We start from the raw sequence: 22,188 nt of genomic DNA, 5'->3' as shown, positions 1-22,188 counted from the left end.
ATGAATTAGCATGTTTACAGCATGAAATAGCATTTCTAATACGAATGACATGTCCAGAATGAATTTACAGAGCAAGCATAAATTAACACATTGCTAGCATGTTCCTGTATGTTGAGCATGTGGCTAACGTGAATTAACACTTTACTTTAACGTTTCACAAGTATCATTTATTTACAGCTTGTTGCTAGCATGAATTATCTTACCATACTTTGAGGATGAATTATGTGGCTAACATGTTTTTTATATGAATTAGCATTATGCTAGCATGAAACATGCTTGTGGGAAGAACTAACATATTGTTAATATGTTTAAAGCATGTTTTCAATTTAAAGGGGCATGTCAGCAAGAATTATGTTTGTTAGCATATTTACAGCATTACTTAGCATTTTTAACATAAATGCATGTCCACAATGAATTTGGAGAGCAAGCATAAATTAACATATTGTTAGCATGTATGCTGAGCATGTGGCTAGCATAAATTAACAGTGTTAACATTAATTATTTTACTGCAATGTGTTATAAGTATATTTTACAGCTCGTTTATAGCAAGTTTCTTCCATGAATTAGCATAGCATGACTTACCATGTTGCTGGGATAATTTTGTTGCTAACGACTTATGTTTCTAGCCAGTTTCTACAATGAATTAGCATAGTATGACTTACCATGTTGCTGGGATGAATTAAGTTGCTAACTGCTTATGTTTCTAGCCAGTTTCTACTATGAATTAGCATAGTATGATTACCATGTTGCTGGGATGAATTAAGTTGCTAACTGCTTATGTTTCTAGCCAGTTTCTATCATGAATTAGCATAGCTTACCATGTTGCTGGGAAGAATTATGTTGCTAACTACTTATGTTTCTAGCCAGTTTCTATCATGAATTAGCATAGCTTACCATGTTGCTGGGAGGAATTATGTTGCTAACTACTTATGTTTCTAGCCAGTTTCTACAATGATTTAGCATAGTATGACTTACCATGTTGCTGGGATGAATTAAGTTGTTAACTGCTTATGTTTCTAGCCAGTTTCTACTATGAATTAACATAGTATGACTTACCATGTTGCTGGGATGAATTATGTTGCTAACTACTTATGTTTCTACTATGAATTAGCATAGTATGACTTACCATGTTGCTGGGATGAATTAAGTTGCTAACTGCTTATGTTTCTAGCCAGTTTCTACTATGAATTAGCATAGCTTACCATGTTGCTGGGATGAATTAAGTTGCTAACTGCTTATGTTTCTAGCCAGTTTCTACTATGAATTAGCATAGTATGATTACCATGTTGCTGGGATGAATTAAGTTGCTAACTGCTTATGTTTCTAGCCAGTTTCTATCATGAATAAGCATAGCTTACCATGTTGCTGGGAAGAATTATGTTGCTAACTACTTATGTTTCTAGCCAGTTTCTACAATGATTTAGCATAGTATGACTTACCATGTTGCTGGGATGAATTAAGTTGTTAACTGCTTATGTTTCTAGCCAGTTTCTACTATGAATTAACATAGTATGACTTACCATGTTGCTGGGATGAATTATGTTGCTAACTACTTATGTTTCTACAATGAATTAGCATAGTATGACTTACCATGTTGCTGGGATGAATTAAGTTGCTAACTGCTTATGTTTCTAGCCAGTTTCTACTATGAATTAGCATAGTATGACTTATCATGTTGCTGGGATGAATTATGTTGCTAACTACTTATGTTTCTAGCCAGTTTCTACAATGAATTAGCATAGCTTACCATGTTGCTGAGATGAATTAAGTTGCTAACTACTTATGTTTCTAGCCAGTTTCTACCATGAATTAGCATAATATGACTTACCATGTTGCTGGGATGAATTATGTTGCTAATTAATTATGTTTCTAACAAGAATCAATATGTTGCTATGTTAGAAATAAAATGTTGATGCATGTTTAAACAAGCTAAAACCAAACAAATTCTTGTTGACCTGCTCATTTATATTGGAAATATGCTTGAAACACATTAGCAACATGTTGATTCTTGTTAGCAACATATTTCATCTTGGCAAAACATGGTAAGTGATGCTATGCTAATTCATGCAATCAACATGGTAAAAAGCTGTAAATAATTGATAATGGTGTGACACATTGGAGTAAAATGTTAATTCATGTTAGCCACATGTTAAACATACAGGAACATGCTACCAGTGTGTTAATTTATGATTACACATGAATATTTATTTGCAATTCATTTGATGACATTTAAAAGAATAAACTCATGCTAATGAAATGAAAAATAAAACTATAACTTTTTCATTGTTCTGAAATGACAAAATATTAAAAATATTCTACAAACTACAAAACAATCCATGGTTCTCAAAATCTGATATATTTTTCCTTCAATTAAAAACTTAGTAATCATTCTGGACACATATTCATATTACAAATGCTAATTCATGCTTAAAACATGCTAACAACACATGATAATCCATGCTGACATGCTCGTTTACATTGGAAACATACTTGAAAATGTTACCAACATATTTCATGCTAGCACAATGCTAATCAATATATGAAGCATGTTAGCAACATAATTCATCCTACTAAAACAAGCATTACTAACACATTCATGTTAGATATGCTAATTCATAATGAAAACATGCTAATAAAACATGCTGATGCATGCTGACATGCTCATTTATATTGAAAACATAATAGAAACATGTTAGCAACATAATTCGTCCTAAAAATGTGGTAAGTCATTCTAATTCATGCAATAAACAAGCTATAAATAAATGATAATTGTGTGACACATTGCAGCAAAATGTTATGTTAGCCGCATGCTAAACATAAGGGAACATGCTAGCGTTGTTTTAACTTATGATTTCATTCGATGCCATTTAAAAGACTCTATTTAAGAATGTGAATCATAGTACAAATGTGTAAACAATGTGTAAACAAGACATACTCCAGTGAAATGAGAAAACTATTACACTTTCATTGTTCTCAAATGACGGGAAAACAACTACAAAACTACAAAATCTTGCATGCATGTCAAAAATCAGATACATTTTCCTTCAATTAAAAACTTTAAATTCATTGTGGATACACGTTCATATTGGAAATGCTAACTCATGCTCAAAATATGCTAACAAAACATACTAATCCTTGCTGACATGCTCATTTATATTGGAAACATTTCTCATGCTAACACAATGCTAATTCACAATGGAAACATGTCAGCAGCATAATTCATCCTAGCAAAAGGTGGCAAGTCATGTTCATGCTAGAAACAAGCTGTAAATAAGGGGGAGGGCTAGATACCCCTTGAAACAGAGATTTTTTAGGACCACTCTAGAAACCAAGGGGCATGAAAATGTCCCAGAATGCACCAGCTACAACAGCAGCGTGGATGCACATGGAAGTCAGGAGATCCACAAATTAGTATTTTTGTCATTATTCTGAATTTTTACAACAAGCAAGCACATGTTTTAATACATTCAAAATGGCGTTTGTGTTTTAGCGTCATGCTTTAACTTCTTAAAGTCATGCTATTTTGGGGTTTCCATCTGGATTTTGCCTATCCAATTTCAAAAGCTTCCCAAATCCACATGCAGAGGTGTAAATGCAAACGTTTGGTATCATTTTAAAGAAAACCCTTTGTATTTTCATAAAACACTGTTGAAAGTGATTAAAATAATTGTATATGTTGTCTGTGTTATAATAAACCTCTCCAAAAAGAGAGGTTTTGTAAACTCAAATTTGAAAGTGTACCTTTTAGGTTCTGTGTTGTCTAGGTTATTGTAATTAATTTTGGTGGTTCCGGCACATGTTAGTAATCTTAGGAGAAATGTCTCTATCATAATCTATGCAAAAGTTATTCTATTCCAACTGATGAGAGAACGGAACCACTTATGGGGTATTGGGCCAGTACGGACCTTTAAAATTTAAAGAGTGCAGAAATGAATGACGTCACAGACCCAGTACTGGGTTTGCAGAGTTTAGGAGGTAAAAAAAACAGTCAATTTGTTTATCTATAATCCATAATAATAACCCCTGTATAGTTAGTCTCACAACATACTTTCAAATCTGTCATTCGATGACACTCAAAAAGTCTGTGTATGTATGTGTATGTTTAGTTGTTTTCCATGTCTCCTCTTAGTTACTATACTCTCAAAACCATTCTGCATAAATCTACAGATTTTGTACAAGATATACTGTAGCAAAAAATGTTTGCAGATTCTGTCTGGCCCTGCTAATATATATTTCCTGATGCTCCGATCAATCGGCCAAAGATCGGTATCGGCCGATAATCACATTTAATGACTCAATTGGTATTCGCCAATCTCATGAACCAATTGCAGGGGTTTGTTTATGAGTTTTCAAGCAGAAGAAAATGCACGTGTGTTCGCGTATATTATGCATACCCTACAGCATAGCCTACAACTGATGTGTGAGGGCGTGAGCAATCGATGCGCTCGCGTCACAACAGCTAAAATATATACAGATGCAGTGCGACCTGTTTATACAGTCTTTTGACGTGATTCGCGTGAGTGATGGTCTCTTTGTTCCAAGTGCAGCCATTTTATTTCTAATGTTTTGAGGTGCTGTGACACGAGCCGAGCGATCGCTCCTTTAAGGCTCAATCCCAATTCTACCCCTTATGCTGTGTTCACACCAGATGCAGAATGCGTGGATAAATTGCGCTATTCGCACGTAAATAGCCGCGTGAACATTTGAGCTTACTCGCTTTATTCGCGCGTCAAACCCCACTTCATTCGTGCGTCAAATTCACTTCAGAACAGATGCGGATTCGCATGATGGGCACTGCCCAGTGACTCTAGCTTCCTTACTAAATGGCTAACATGGATTTTATTGAGAAAATAACAGTGGTTATGCGCTTTATGAAGGCTAAAAAAACAGCATAGATACGTTTAGGGCTGTGTCTGAGTCCACTAGATCCTTTCAGAGGTGCATCCAGCTCTGTGAGCTCATAAACTCCAGAAACATAACCTGGATGATGGAGGCCTTCAGCGGTGCTTCCGACTGAGCCGAGCCCAGTTTGATGAACTGTTGTCGGTGTCAGCTGGAGGATTTCTCTCGGGACACCAACAGCAGGCGCTACGTCACAATCACACCCCCACAAGAGCAAGCTCCTGATAGGTTAACACGCCGCGAATGTCAGCTGAAGTTCAGAGTTTCTAACTCGAGCGATTCTCGGGATTGAAACACTCAATTCGCGCCATGCCATTCGCGCATTTCGCATGATTTGAACGTATCACGCCGCAGGACGTCTATTCGCACGTTTGCATTGACTTAGTATGTAAATCACTCGTGCTTGACGCTTCTTCTACATCTCATGTGAACACAGCATTAGCCCTCCCCCTACACCTCGTTTTGCGCATTCCTGTGAAGGGGTAGTGGTGTACCAATTTTCTTTAGCTTGAAGGCGTAGGGCTAAGGGGAAAGGGTAAATACCCCTTCAAACAAAGATTTTTCAGGACCACACTCGAAACCAAGGGGGAAGAAAATTTCCTAGAATACACCAGCTACAACGGCAGGATATTTGCACCCGGAAGTAAGGAGATCCACAAATTCTTTTTTTGTCATTATCACAAATTTTTACAACAAACAAACACGTTTTAACACATTCATAACCGCGTTTGTGTTTTACCGTCGTGCTTTTATAAAAAAAAACGCTAAAATAAAAACCGCTAAATTTCGCGATCTATAATCCATAATAATAACTCCTGTACAGCAGTCCCACAACATTCTGACACTCAATGACTCTCGAATACCCTGTCAGAAATGTCTAGTGGCTGGGAATGACCTCTATACAGTGTCTGTAATATGTTAATGTCCGTGTAAATACACAGTATAGTTATGATCTTATTGCCACATTAGATCATCATGATAACATGATATATGCCTTCAGTGATTTCCTGAAGATAAATACCAAAAAATAACACAACTGGAATAACTACAGCAGGCTCTATCGTCAATCTCATATGAAGCAAGAGATGGCGATGACATATGATGACGTGTGCAGGTGCTGTAGGTGTAGGTGCTGTCCCATTTCTTAGGGGCAAATTTTGAGGCCCTTCCCCTTCACACTCTGTTTCAAGGGCCAAGGGAAAGAGGAAGAGGTAAAAAAAACAGAATTAGGATTGGGCCTAAACATACTCTAATGAAATGAAAAATCAAACAAAACAAAAATATTTCATACTATTCCTATTATAACTTTTATTCTTCTGAAATGACAAAAAAATAATCAACAAAAATTACAAAATCTTGCGTGGTTGTCAAAAATCAGATGTAAATTAACCTTTGATTAAAAATTTAAACGATGTAAATTCTATAAAACATAATGAACATTAAATATAATAAATAATAAACACTATATTCGTTTCTGATACAAAAACATCAGCCGAGAAATCTTGACTGCATTTAAACTAGTTGTGCATCCAGTAAGTCTCAATGTTACAACTGCAGATTAAAATGGAAAACAAAAGACGGATGTGAAATACCTCCAGGATTAGTTTTGGGATTTAAAATGTACAAAGGCACTAAAAGTCAAACAATAGAGGAGTGTGTTCTGCTTTATGTTCAGTCACAATTCACTTGTGCCACACATCGCCTGGGTAGAAACTAAACTGATGTGTGTGTAATGATGTGTGACACTTTAGTATGGTATTAAAATCCATTGATTTATTTATTTTTTCACCACATGCTTCGTGTCAGTGAGTCGAAATCAAAGTGACTGCGTCTCAAATGCACAGTTTTACCACTTAATTCTATCCTGTAGACATTCATTCAGAAGCATACACTGTGACTGTCAGATTTCATTGACATTTACAATGTAGATGCTTCTCACACACCAGAAAATGCTTTGCTCAAATGACATATTCTAACTAATTATAAAATAGGGCAGCACGGTGGCTTAGTGGTTAGCACTATCACCTCACAGCAAGAAGGTCGCTGGTTTGAGTCCCGACTGGGTCAGCTGGCATTTCTGTGTGGAGTTTGCATGTTCTCCCCGTGTTGGCGTGGGATTCCTCCGGATGCTCAGGTTTCCCCCATATGACATGCGCTATAGGTGAATTGGATAAACTAAACTGTCAGTCGTGTAGGTGTGTGAATAAATGTGCATGGATATTTCCCAGGGATGAGTTGCAGCTAGAAAGGAATCCGCTGTGTAAAACATATGCTGGATAAGTTGGCGGTTCATTCCGCTGTGGAGACCCCTGATGAATTAAGGGACTAAGCCAAAGGAAAATGAATAAATGAATAATTATAAAACACCATAAAATCTACAATGTAAAATATTTCGTAATATATTAAATATATATATATATATATAATTATAAAAATATAAAACTTAAATATAACTTATATATCTTACATTAAGCTGATTTAAAACATCAAATTAAAACTTGTTTAACTTAAAAAACTACGTTAAAACCTGATAAACTTTCTACATTAAGTTAAAGAGATGTAAAAACACACGTTGTCATGAACTGTGTAAAAATTATAAATGAAAAAATTTATTAATAAATACATTTTCACTTTGATTCTCTCCATTAAAATGTGTGTCCAACAATAAAGCCTCCATGCTTTTATTGATCAAAAACAACTGTTGCTAATGCATGTAAAATATTGCATTAGGTTTTACCCATTACACTTTAGGTTTTACCCATTCATTTAGCATTAGGTTTTACCTGTTAATTTAATTCATTTAAAATAAATTATTTATTCTTATTATATTTGAATTGGCGGCACAATGGTGCAGTAAGTAGTGCTGTCGCCTCACAGCAAGAAGTTTGATGGTTCGAGCCTCAGCTGGGTCAGTTGGCATTTCTGTGTGGAGTCTGCATGTTCTCCCCGTGTTGGCGTGGGACTCCTCTGGATGCTTCGGTTTCCCTCATATTACATGCGCTATAGGTGAATTGGATAAACTAAACTGTCTGTTGTGTAGGTGTGTGAATAAATGTGCATGCATATTTCCCAGGGCAGAGCTAGAGTTGCAGTCCCAGAGTTGCAGCTAGAAAGGAATCCGCTGCGTAAAACATATGCTGGATAAGTTGGCGGTTCATTCCGCTGTGGAGACCCCTGATGAATAAAGGGACTAAGCCAAAGGAAAATGAATAAATGAATAATTATAAAATACCACAGTCCAAAGTAATGAAGTTTCCCCCACAGTCCAAAGACATGTGCTATAGGTGAATCAGGTAAGCTAAATTGTCCATAGTGTGCGTCCTGGTCCTACAGATTGGGGGTTGAGCATTAAGCTAACGACACACCTCGTAAAAACTAGATGTTATGACACACCAACATGGTGCGACTAAATATCAACTTCAATATAAACGGCCCTGGGAGTAAGTAAGAGTAAGTTATTTGAATTAGTGTTGTTAATACTAGTGTAAAATAACACTAATTTACTGTTTCATTTTTACACGGTGTCATTTTTACATATAAATCTGTTAGGCTTAAACCTTAAAAACACATTTTAGCATTTAATTTTTATATATACAGTTGAAGTCAGAATTATTAGCTCCAATTGGATTATTTTCTTTTTTAAATATTTCCCAAATGATGTTTAACAGAACAAGGACATGTTCACAGTATGTCTGGTAAAGTTTTTACTTCTGTAGAAAGTTTAATTTGTTTTATTTCGGCTAGAATAAAAGCAGTTTTAAATTTTTTCAAACCACTTTAAGGTCAAAATTATTAGCTCCTTTAAACGGTATATTTTTTCGATAGTTTACAAAAACAAACCATTACCCTAACCTGCATAGTTAACCTAATTAACCTAGTTAAGCCTTTAAATGTCACTTTAAGCTGTATAGAAGTGTCTTGAAAAATATCTAGTCAAATATTATTTACTGTCATCATGACAAAGATAAAATAAATCAGTTATTAGAAATGAGTTATTAAAACTATTATGTTTGGAAATGTGCTGAAGAAAATATTCTCCCCGTTAAACAGAAATTGGGGAGAAAAAATAAACAGGGGGGCTAATAATTCTGACTTCAACTGTATATATGTGTATATATATATATATATATATATATATATATATATATATATATATATATATATATATATATATATATATATATATATATATATATATATATATACGCTGTACTGAAATCAGAATTATTAACCCTCCTGTAAATTTTTTAATTATTGTTAAAATGTACAATATTTCTGTTTAACTGATTTCATTTTTTTTCAACCCATTTCTAAACATAATACTTTTAGTAACAAATTGTTCAGTCACAATTCACGTGTGCCATACATCTCCTGGGTAGAAACTAAACTGATGTGTGACACTTTAGTATGGTATTAAAATTCATTGATTTATTTAATTTTCCACCAGACGCTGCGTGTCAGTGAGTCAAAATCAAAGTGACACACAACACATTTCTAAACATTATACTTTTACTTAAAAGAAACTTTTAAAAGAAACTTTTTTAAAAGAAACTTATTTCTAATTACTGATTTCTTTGATCTTTGCCATTACAGAACATACTATTTTACTAGATATTTTTCAATACACTAGTCAAGTCATTACAAGTCAAAGCTCCACGTATCAGTGACAATGTCTCCTTCATTAGAATAGGACCTTAGTCTTGTTTTTGAATCTGCTACTATGCTGACACACAAGCATTTGTAGCTCCGCCCTATTTTCAATCTCATTTGAATTTAAAGCGACAGTCCCCAATATAGCACAATTAGGATCAAAGTCTGATAAGAGTCAGTTTCAAAGAGTTATAAAACATGATCTGTGTGGTAATTTGAGCTGAAACTTTAGACACACACACTCTAGGTACATCTTATTTTACATCTTGAAAAAAGGAGCATAAGAGGTCACGTTTAAAAACATGTATTGTAATTAATATATGCAGACTCAACTTTTATAAAGAGCAGCATAAGAAATACTTAAACATCCCTACATTGAAAAAGCTCAAAATTTACAGGTGCCTAAAAAAACTCTCAACCCTCCCATTTCTCCCAAGGAAATTCATTATCATTCTGTATTTTTACATCCCAATATGGCTTCTGCCTGCAGTGTCTCACCTTGAAAAAAATAATAGATAATAATAATAAATAAATAAAAAGTGACCTGCACAGCTCTGTGTGAGTGTTGAATCTGGGTGACGGTGTGAACTGAAGATCTGCTCTCAGTCTCAAACTGTCTGCGGATGCTGGCCAAACCTCCGGGCAGAGAACAAACCTCAGCCTCCTCCATGACCTGAAGAGCAAACAAACACACACAAACACACACACATACACACACGCACGCACGCACACACACAGAGACAAAAAAAATCACGCTAAGCAGATTTACGCTTTTACAAGAGCTGCGAGATTACAACAAGAAAAAAGTGTGATCACTCGTCTTCATCCACCGTCCAACAAAAAAAATATTCATATATTCATGAGACAATGTGGCTCGCATGCGCGCACACACAGAAGCACAGATTCCAGCCTTTATCTCATTATCTCTGTGGCTTTCCAAAATCACATTTTAAGATTTCGCATGACAGGCTGATTTGCACGGCGTCCCGTCTGTGGCCCTGATACTGTGAGCTTTCATTTACTCAGAGATCCTGTTAACCCGTCCATGCTGTCGCCACACAATCCTGCAGGCTGAGAGCGCTGTTTATTTGCACATGCTGTCTGCTTTTTTAATGCAACGGCTTCATTTAATTCATTTTGCAAATCAACTACAGAGTTAATGAAAAAAAAGGTGCATCTAAATATAGGTTTCAAAAGGTCAAATTTGCCAAAATAACACAGGTAAGAAAACATTTATATGATGGTAACGTGTTAAAAGTTTATTGTACAGATGATTACCCGCACTCAAAAACTTACTTTTGCTGTTTGCTCAAACTACTTATTGAAATTGAGCAACACAATTCTTGAGTTTTTTTTGTGACAACTTAAATGTTTTATGTTCAATCCACTTAAATTTGTAAATATGAATAAATGAAAGGGCGGCACTGTTGCCTCACAGCAAGAAGGTCACTGGTTCGAGTCCCGACTGGGCCAGTTGGCATTTCTGTGTGTAATTTTGAGTTAACTACACTAATTTCATTTGATAAAGTTGACTGTTGGGCTTTACAGTGTACAATTCCTGGAACAACATTTGTATTGTAAGCAAACTTCATACCAATCTCTATTATATTAAATTATATTTTGTAAGAATAAATAAATAAATAAATAAATAAATAAATAAATAAATAAAAACTGTAATTTAAATGAAAATATATAATTTATTTTAAAAAGTCTACATATATGTTTATACGATGTTAATAATAAGAATATATCTTGAGATTCAAACAACCAAGGCTCAGTATTGATACATACTCCTATATATATATTTCTGGAGAGCACGAAATACAGGAGATACGTTTTATTTTTTCAGTTTTTGTCTTCGCGAATCCAGAGGTGGCTGTATACACTTTTTCAGATCTAAAATTTCTCTCGCACCTGCTCATCCCACATAAATCCACCAGAGGCCGCTGTTGACTGACTGACATTTTATTAGAAATACTCATTTGCATTACATGTTTGTTTGTGTGTTTGTTTATATAACTACTATTTTCATTTATAGCATTATTGCATCTTGTGTTTAAATACACTACACAACAGCAGCTACTCTAATTATTTTCTTTATTCTCTATTTCAACCTGGGGATTCTCTTCCCGAGGCCTGAGAATATGCAGCGACCTTGATATGATTCATAATCTGTGAAGAAATTATGCCAAGGTATCCATAATCCTGGACCAGGCTGCATCCTGAGCAGAGGTTGTGGCAGTCATGGAGTAGTGGAGAGTATGAGACTGATTCCTGAAACACCCCAGTGACAGACAAGTCTTCGCATTGATCCCGTGGGCCAGCCTGCTCACCCGCCGGTTACCTACTCAAACCTGCAGCTTCTCCACGATGGACGTTCAGCATTCTCCAGCCTCCAGCACCTAGACTGCAGCTCTACATAAAAAGTTTGGTCAGAGGAGAAATGGTTGTGCCCAACTGAGCCAAGTTTCTCTTAAGTTTTTTTTTTTTTTCCAATTTGGTCAATTGGTTCGTCAAGTTTTGTTCCTCGCCACTGTCGCCACCGGCTTGTTTGGTTTGGGACTTGTGGAGCTGCGCATCGATGGATTTGCTCTTCAGTGTTTGGACTTTCAGCAGTGAAAATTAACCCACAATGAACTGAACTAAACTGAACTTCAACTCTGAAAGCTGAACTGACACCGTTTCAATTGAGTAGAACTTCTATGTTAAGCTGATTTGACAGTTTACATTGTAAACACGCTTTAGAAATAAAGATGAATTGACTGACTAACCGACTGACAGACTGCCCGTAGAGTTTGTTTTAAAGATGAAATACAGCCATAGGTAGCTCTGGCTACATAATTCTTGCTCTCCAGAAATATATACGGAGGTACGTTTTAACAATAAACCTGTGTTGGGTTCAAATCAGCATGCTAGAATGACTTTTCAATGAAAACTGAAGACTGCTAAAATTCACAGGAATAAATGATATTTTACAAAATATTTATACAGTTAAAGTCAGAATTATTAGCCCCCCTGTTTATTTTTCCCCCCAATTTCTGTTTAACAGAGAGCAGATTTCTTCAACACATTTCTAAACATAATAGTTAAATAACTCATAATTCTAATAACTGATTTATTTTGTCTTTGCCATCATGACAGTAAATAATATTTGACTAGATATTTTTCAAGACACTTCTATACAGCTTACAGTGACATTTAAAGGCTTAACTAGGTTAATTAGGTTAACTAGGCAGGTTAGGGTAATTAGGCAAGTCATTGTATAATCATGTTTGTTCTGTAGACTATCAAAAAATATAACTTAAAGGGGCTAATAATTGTGATCTTAAAATGTTTTTTAAAATATTAAAAACTTATTTTATTCTAGCCAAAATAAAACAAACAAGACTTTCTCCAGAAGAAAAAATATTATCAGACATACTGTGAAAATTTCCTTGCTCTGTTAAACATCATTTGGGAAATATTAAAAAATAAATAAATTCAAGGGTGGGGTTAATAATTCTGACTTCAACTGTATATTAAACAGTGATTTTAAAACAGCAAGATACTTCAAAATGCTTTTACTGTAATAAATCAATTTTTGAATTGTTTATTTATACGGTTCATGTGAAAGATCTGACTTGTAGAGTATTCTATAACCTCATTTATCAGTCTCTTAAATACTAAGGAATAAGCTGAATTTATGCCACATACACAACCTGTGCATTTCACTTTCACTGAAGCTGAAACAATAACTTCTTTACACTTTCCCAGGCCTCATGTAGGGATCTGACCTCCGATGGCCAATGGAGTGGACGTGCAGTGCTGTTTTTAGCAGCAGGCCAAAAACAGAAAGAGCAAGCCAAAGGGAATTGGGTTTCTGGAGAAGTGCTGAACTCCCACTGATCAGCCATCATCACATCTCACTCTCACACTGAGACAAAGCCACACGCAACAATGATGTTATAACACACACATGCGCACATACACACATGTATACGTGCATATACACACACAGCATCTGACTGGGAGGTCTGCAGAGCCACTCGACCCCCTCTGAACCCAGCAGTTTTCAGTGTCGAGGGCAAAGTATATACAGAAAAGTTAAAAATACATTTTATTAAGTTTGCCTTACTCAGTGGTAATCTCACTGATTACATTGTGTCAACTAATAAATTAAAAAGACTAAAATACTAATAAATAAATAAATAAATAAATAAATAAATAAATAAACAAATATTAATTGGTGTATTTATTTATTTCCATTTTTTATAAATAAACTTGTCACTAAATGTCAAATATAACAACAACAATGATAATAATAATAATAGAAAAATTATTACTATTATTATTGTTATTATTTTTATTATTATTATTACTATTATTATTAATATTATTATTATTATGGTTGTTGTTGTTGTTATTTTAATTATAAAAATAAAAATTATTATTATTATTAAAAATATTATTATTATTATTATTATTGTTGTTGTTGTTGTTGTTGTTGTTGTTGTTGTTATAATAAAAATAATAATATTAATAATATTAATAATAATAATAATAATAATGAATATTGTTAATATTATTATTATTATTATTATAAGCCATTATATAATAATAATAATAACAATAATATTATTAATAATAATTATTATAAGCCATTAAAAATAAATAATAATAATAATAATAATAATAATAATAATAATAATAATAATAATAATAATAATAATAATAATAATATTATTATTATTAATAATAATTATAAGCCATTTTATAAAAAATAAATAATAATAATTATTATTATTATTATTAATATTATTATTATTGTTGTTGTTGTTGTTATTATTATTATTATTATTATTATTATTATTAAATTCATATTATTGAACAATAATGAATAAAAAGTACAAAATAACCAGTTGTAATTATAATAAAATGTTTTGTAAAATTATAATGGCTTTAATGTCATGATCAATTTAATTTATCCTTAAAAGTATTATTATTTTTTTACCATTTAAACCGATAATAATAAAACAATTTAATTCTCTTCTATTTCATTCATTCATTTTCATTTCGGCTCAGTCCCTTTATTAATCTGGGGTTGCCACAGCGAAATGAACCGCCAACTTATCCAGCACATGTTTTTTACGCAGCGGATGCCCTTCCAGCCACAACCCATCTCTGGAAAACATCCACACACACTCATTCACACTCATACACTACAGACAATTTAGCCAACCCAATTCACCTGTACCGCATGTCTTTGGACTGTGGGGGAAACCGGAGCACCCGGAGGAAACCCACGCGAATGCAGGGAGAACATGCAAACTCCACACAAAAACGCCAACTGACCCAGCCGAGGCTTGAACCAGCGACCTTCTTGCTGTGAGGCGACACTACCTACTGCGCCACTGCGTCGCCTCTTCTATTTCATTCTATTCTATTATTTTATTTGATATATTACTGTAGATAAACCTCGCTATATTTTCTCACTCAAATTAAATATATTTCGTTGTACTATATTGTAATTTTGACATTGTGTTCAGCATAAAAATAAAAAAGTGCATAATAGGTACAAAAGAACTTTATAATTAAAATATAAATATTCTGTACATTTTTAAATGTCATAATTTTAATTCATCCTTATATAAATTTTGCTTAAAAAATCATTCATATTTAGCAAACAAACACTGATGTACTGTAAAAGTACAATTGAAGTCAGAATTATTATACCCCTTTGATTTTTTTTATCTTTTTTAAATATTTCACAAATGTCTGATAATATTATTTCTTCTGGAGAAAGTCTTATTTGCTTTATTTCGGCTAGAATAAAAACAGTGTTTACTTTTTAGAAGCCATTTTAAGGTCAAAATTATTAGCCCCTTAAGCAATATTTTTTCGATAGTCTACAGAACAAACCATCATTATACAATAACTTGCCTAATTACACTAACCTGCCTTTAAATGTCATTTAAGCGGAATACTGGTCTCTTGAAAAAAATATCTAGTCAAATATTATTTATTATAAAATACTTTATTATAAAATACTTTAGTTATTAGAAATGAGTTATTAAAACTATATGTTTATAAATGTGTTGAAAACTATTTTCTTGACGGGGGGGCTAAAACAGGGGGGCTAATAATTCAGGAGGGCAATAATTCTGACTTATATATATATATTATATATATATATATATATTATATATATATATATATTATATATATATATATATATATATATATATATATATATATATATATATATATATATATATATATATATATATATATATATATATATATATAATTTTTCTTTGTTCTTTAAATATGTGTACTGTCATTTTTGCTTTGTCATGCTAACATTCTGAAATAGATAAATAAATAAATAAATAAATAAATAAATAAATAAATAATCTTAAACTTCAAAAAATCATTCTTATTGAGCTATATTGTTTGGTAAAAACAAAACAAAAAATTGAACTAATGATTGAATCAAAACTCAAACACTGATGTGAGAGTATATGTATTTTTCCTCAGTGTAATACTGGTCACTGTGTTTTTTCATGTCTGGTCTCAGCAGGGACACCTTGTGAGTCAAGGCCACTTTTAAAGTAGCCAAATTCTGTTTCTAAGTAACAGGAGATTTTTTCCCCTCAGAACTACTGGTGCTTCTGAATGTTGACTGAATGTTTCTACATACAGTAATGGAATATTCTAAAGTCCACTTCTTCTCAAATTCAGTCTCTCTCTCTTGTCGTCGCCACTGTGTTTGTCTGTCAATCGTTCTGTCTGTAAAACTGCCACGCGAAATCAAACACACGCTGCTTTCTTTTGTGATTTGATGTATTAAGGCAGCAATTATTGTACAAATCAATGAGTTTGAAATTATACATGGGTTTGACACTGAGCGCTCGGTCCTCACACAGTGTTTAAACGCAGAACAGTCAGAATTTATCAGCTTTGATCGTTTGCTCTAATGAGACGCTGACATAACAAGTTTAGCATGCCGCACAAGTGCCTCATTTGCCTCATTGAAATCATATTGGCTGATCAATCTAATGGCACTCAGACAGCTGGATGGGAACCGCTGAGTAAATAGCGTTAGACTTCTCAACAAGATCCCAACGGGGGTCCTGTTATGCCTTTTTACAAGATGTAATAGGAGTCTCAGGTGTGCCCAGAATGTGGCTTTGAAAACTCAGCTCAAATACCTTACAGATTGTTTATGATGTCATAGTTATTGCCATGTTTAGTACACAGATGCCTTCATTCATTTGGCTTCCATCAAAGTCTCTTTAAAGGCCCATGAAACCCCCCTCTTTTGGTTCAAGTCTACCTCAGATTTTTTTTAAAAAATGCTCCAAGATGGGTGTGGAGCGCTGCAAGCTGAGGGAGGAGTGGGTGTGGCCGGCAGAGCAGAGGAAAAAGAGGGAAGCCCAAACCATGAGGAGACCCATGATCTTATAGTTTACAAACTTAGCATGCAAAGAAATAAACAGTAATTTAATGTCCTGCTAAATTTGTTATTCATAATTTCATATAAACATAACCACAATTAGTTCTATCATCATAAACAAAATCGTGTTTATATAAACACTATAAATGAGGAAGACTTCTCTCCTCCTCAACCCCTGGGTCTGAATGCAGACACAGTGGATAGCAGTGCAGCAGGTCTCTTTCCCTGTCTATTCCAACCATTAACCCTGTCGGCAAACCATTAAACCTAGGCAAGCACAGCAGCACAGATAGAAGATGTGTCTGAATGGTAACGAACTCAACTGATAAAAGACAAAGTCTGCCATTCTCCATTTCTCGTACAGCTCTCCTGACAAAACTGCTTACTACAAACCAACAACTTTTCTGTATCGACCTTGACAGCACTGCAGGGAAAAACATGCAACAAAGCCTGTAGATCATGGAAACAAACACATATGACCCTTGCCATGAGCAGACGCGGTCTCACCCAGTCATTGGGTCTCATAGCTTTGCAGGTCTCCCTCACCTTCGGAAAGCATGTGCTCTCATGAATAATTAAGAAGTAGGGTGTTCACATACAATATGAAAACTCTGCTATGAATGTTACCGAGAAACCGACGCATCATCACTCCACTAGCAGATTCACACTATGTCACTGATTTTGATCCCACCCTAAAAATAATTTTAAACTCGGAAGATGAAATTAGTGGACAAAAGCTCAAAATTATCCAGTTTTCCCCACAATTAAAGCTGACAGGAGCTACAATGATGCTCAACACACACAAATCTCATAAAAAGTACTCCAGGGTGTCTTGAACCTTTAAGGCAGGGGTCACCAAACTTGTTCCTGGAGGGCCGGTGTCCTGCAGATTTTAGCTCCAACTCTAATCAAACACACCTGAACCAGCTAATCAAGGTCTTACTAGGTATACTTCAAACACCCAGGCAGGTGTTTTGAGGCAAGTTGGAGCTAAACCCTGGAGGGACACCGGCCCTCCAGGACCGAGATTGGTGACCCCTGCTTTAAGGCAAGCTATTTCACTAGGCAGCCATCTTTTGTAACATCAAACTCTCCAAAATGGTTATGATTGCATTATATATTTGGAACCACCAATAAAGATAAACAACAACCGTCTCATTAGTTTTTTTCTAAATGTTTGAATAAAAAAAAATCTGCATTTTTTAAGTTGCCCGGGCTGATGCGCCTGCGCACTCGAAAGGAATGAGATCACGACACCAACCTCTTTTATGGCTGTTCTACACATTATCATCCTCCGGATAATGATCGTCAGATCGTGCTGCTCTTCTGAAGTAATTACGCATGCGCGACGTCGTTAATTGTATAGCAAGTGTAAACACATGAATAGGATATGGGTCACAATTAAAAGAACGTGTAAACGCACAGGCAAGAAAAATCAAATATAGGCAACAAATCAGAATTAGACATCAAGACCTGACAGTGTAAATGGGGCCAAAGTATTAAATAGAACTTATTGTTTATAGTGTACACGGACTTAAAGCACAATGGGAATCACATGTGTATCATTTAGAGGTGGCACGAGATAAAAGTCATGGTTACTGACAGTTCTAGTGCTGGTCCAGAGCTAGAGCCTAGTTCCAAATCAGTTCTTGTGCTTTCAACACCCAAAGCACCAGCACTGAAACAGGAAAAGTGTTTCTTTAAGTAGAACTAAACAGTGTTATAAGTAAGAACCGCTTGGTTCAGGGGCTAAGGGTGGGGTTAGTGTGGACAATGAGTCAATGAGACCAACAGAAATGGTTTTGGGTGACATATTTGAAATAGCAATAGAACATAACGCAGAACACATTATTATTTATTCAAATAATGTTGTGCTGTGCAAACACATTATGCTGGGTTCACACCAAACATGGAATTAGGTATTCGTGCAATTAAGTTGCAATCAAAATCAAAGCGAAAGGTCAAATTAACATAGAAAAGAGTGATGTGTTCATTCCTGAAAGGAAACTCTACTTTTCATGCTCAAACAACAGCATTCACAGAGCAAAAAACATAATAGGAGCCCTTTAAGGCTGTCTTAATATGACGGATGGCTTACAGTGATGGAGGAGGACCATTTAAGCCCTGTTTACACATCGAATTAACATCCATCTTGAGCAATTCCTTCACAAGTGGTCATCAGAGACAGATTGCTATTTACAACTTACATTTACATCTTAAAAGAGTCTCCTAAGACTGGATATGATTTCATCTGTATGTGTGCGTGTGTGTGTGTGTGTGTGTGTGTGTGTTGGATTTTGGTGATTTATAAGGAGAGTTTATTGTATAATGACATGGAAAGAACATAGTTGTACTCTTGTCCTGTATGACAGTTGTTTATGAAGACATGCCTTGTGTCCTTGTAACTCAAAATGCTTAAAAATCATACTTAACAGGCTCTTTTGACATATACATTTTGCCACAAGTTTCCTGAGTGGGTTTGGTTTAGGGGTAGGGCTATATAATATGTGTTTTTTACTGTATAAAATGCATTATGCCTATGGAGAGTCCCTGTAAACCACCAATACCAATGTGTGTGTGTGGCGTACCGCGCTGGAGAAGCCTGTTCTGTCCTGTTTGGCAGCCGCTGCCTGGTATACAGCCATGCGGTTCTTCAGCGGGACGGGTTCGGAGAGAGCGCTTTCGTCGAGCGCACCTGTTCTGGATGCTGCAATGCTGCCTGCAGTGCAAATAAATCAAAAGACAATGAACAAATTAGACTCATATTTTCTGAAGACAAAAGTATGATGAAAGCTCATACAAAAAAAAAGAAGCCAAAATGGGGCTGTTAAATGTTGATATGGTCTTCGGGGCAACAGTCCAGACAATCTTAGGAGGTGGCTGAGAGTTTGCTGTGGTGCTCGAGGTGGTTGTTAACTGCTTTATGTTTTATTTTAACTGGTTTCAAGGGTGTTTTTGGAAGTTGCTAAAGTCAGAGGACTATTTAATAAAACAGGTTTAACAAACTCTGGGTTGCATGGTAAGTTTCAGGTCGACAAACCGAACAAATCCAGACTGCTAAAGATCAGGTTACAGGATTTCACACTGCTTGATATAAACGTTCTATGTTAACACAGCAATTTAAGCCACGGTCACACGAGTTTGAGCATGCACAATTCTGTCTTTTCAGTCTTCAAACAAGATGACTAGACATTAAAAAGTGAGCGATTGCTCCATATTTTAAATTTCAGTGCTGAAAGGTCACGTTTTGATCTTCTTTTGGTCTCGCACAATCACGTGATGCAATTTCACAAGTCAGAGTTCGACAAGCTTAAACTTTCCAACGTGTTTCCGGTATGCTGCACTCACATGATATCTTTAATAATGATAGAGCATTCTCTATGGGTTCTAGGAAGATTCTGGTAAGAGTTCCTTGGTAATAGCTAAAGAAGTACTAGATAAATACAGGCAATTGCTGAGTGGTTGTTTAGGGATTTAACTTGCAAATCCAGCTCAAAGCCTGAGACAGAAAAGCAACAGTACACCTCTCTGACTTGTTTGAGAAATGATTCATGTCTATAGCACAAATGGCAAAAGATGAATTACAAACCGAACAAATCCAGACTGCTAAAGATCAGGTTACAGGATTTCACACTGCTTGATATAAACGTTCTATGTTAACACAGCATTTTAAGCCACGGTCACACTAGAGTTTGAGCATGCGCAATTCTGTCTTTTCAGTCTTCAAACAAGATGACTAGACATTAAAAAGTGAGCGATTGCTCCATATTTTAAATTTCTGTGCTGAAAGGTCATGCTTTGACCTTGTTTTGGTCCCACACAATCACGTGATGCAATTTCACAAGTCAGAGTTCGACAAGCTTAAACTTTCCAACGTGTTTCCGGTATGCTGCACTCACATGATATCTTTAATAATGATAGAGCATTCTCTATGGGTTCTAGGAAGATTCTGGTAAGATTTCCTTGGTAATAGCTAAAGAAGTACTAGATAAATACAGGTAATTGCTGAGTGGTTGTTTAGGGATTTAACTTGCAAATCCAGCTCAAAGCCTGAGACAGAAAAGCAACAGTACACCTCTCTGACTTGTTTGAGAAATGATTCATGTCTATAGCACAAACGGCAAAAGATGAATTGCATGCCAGAGTTTACGTCTTTGTGTTAAGTGTTTGTTCAAACCACTAACCGTAAATATGAACAACACTAATAGTGATGCCTGACTTGGCAAACGCTACTAAATTACACCCAGTTCATTAGTCCACACAAGCAAGATTAACTACGGGGGAGTATTGAAAAAGAGCCAAAGGATTGTTCTCTGATTTAATCTTTTATGAATGTAAATTTGCACAACTGTGTTGCTTTCTGAAGCTGTCAGATGTTTCACCCGCAGATTTATACGTCCTCGCTTTGTAAAAACAACCCTCAGATTGATGCAGCAGGTTTTTAGGTGTAACGCGACTCTGAAAACTTCAATAAAGACTGATTACAGCAATCTGGGAGTCATACAGTGGCTTCATTAAGACTTTAATTGCGTTGCTCATTAAAAAAGGAGATGAATCGCTTTATCCACAACAAATGACAGTTCGCTAATGACTCGACAATAAAATGACACAACATTCTGCACTCGGCAGCCAGGCTAAATTGAACAATCACGAATCCTATTCAGCATTCAGCCGAGCACACCGTACAAGGAGTTCATATTCTGGGATGCAAAACAGATATGGATTTAATATCATGTCATGTTCACAAAGGTCAACAGGATGGTCATAGAAGACTTTGCATAGATACACAGATTGCAATTCTAGCTAAGACAACAGACTATCCATCAATGGCGTCTCAGCAGGCAGACACCTCAGACTAGCTTCGTTCTAGGATGAAGTCATGCTGTATTTCTAACAAGCCTAAACATAGCCGGAGGTGAGACCTTACTGGGAGAAGTTGCGAAGTGGTGGAGGAACTTTCATGACTGAAGGCCAGGCATGTCACGATAACTATTTTTTGTTGTGCTATATTTTGTCCAGCGTTCAAATTAAACACTATCTGCTGGTCGGCTATTTTTTGTTCAGTAGTTTGCGTAATAGGCCACATGTGCATACCTCTGGGAGTCAAATTCATACATTTAATTACATCTCATTTATTTATCAATTTTAATTTCAGTGTTGTGGCTTCTGACATACAGTAACACTTTTACTTTTTATCATGT

General features: G+C 35.2%; 1 protein-coding gene across 1 annotated transcript in view; it reads right to left on the bottom strand.

The window, feature by feature from the left end:
* xirp2b (xin actin binding repeat containing 2b) overlaps nt 1-22,188 on the bottom strand; it is an 84,692-nt gene that overhangs the window by 37,476 nt on the left and 25,028 nt on the right. Inside the window, exons 2-3 of the mRNA XM_056466098.1 lie at nt 19,576-19,706; nt 10,097-10,225 (exon numbers count right to left, since the gene is read on the bottom strand). Of these exons, the coding sequence (XP_056322073.1) occupies nt 10,097-10,225; nt 19,576-19,632 (186 nt within the window). The 5' untranslated portion in view covers nt 19,633-19,706. The remainder of the gene's footprint in view (nt 1-10,096; nt 10,226-19,575; nt 19,707-22,188) is intronic.

Source organism: Danio aesculapii, chromosome 9 (genome assembly GCF_903798145.1).
Source record: "Danio aesculapii chromosome 9, fDanAes4.1, whole genome shotgun sequence".
Lineage (NCBI taxonomy): Eukaryota > Metazoa > Chordata > Actinopteri > Cypriniformes > Danionidae > Danio > Danio aesculapii.
This window is presented reverse-complemented; position numbering and strand designations above follow the sequence as displayed.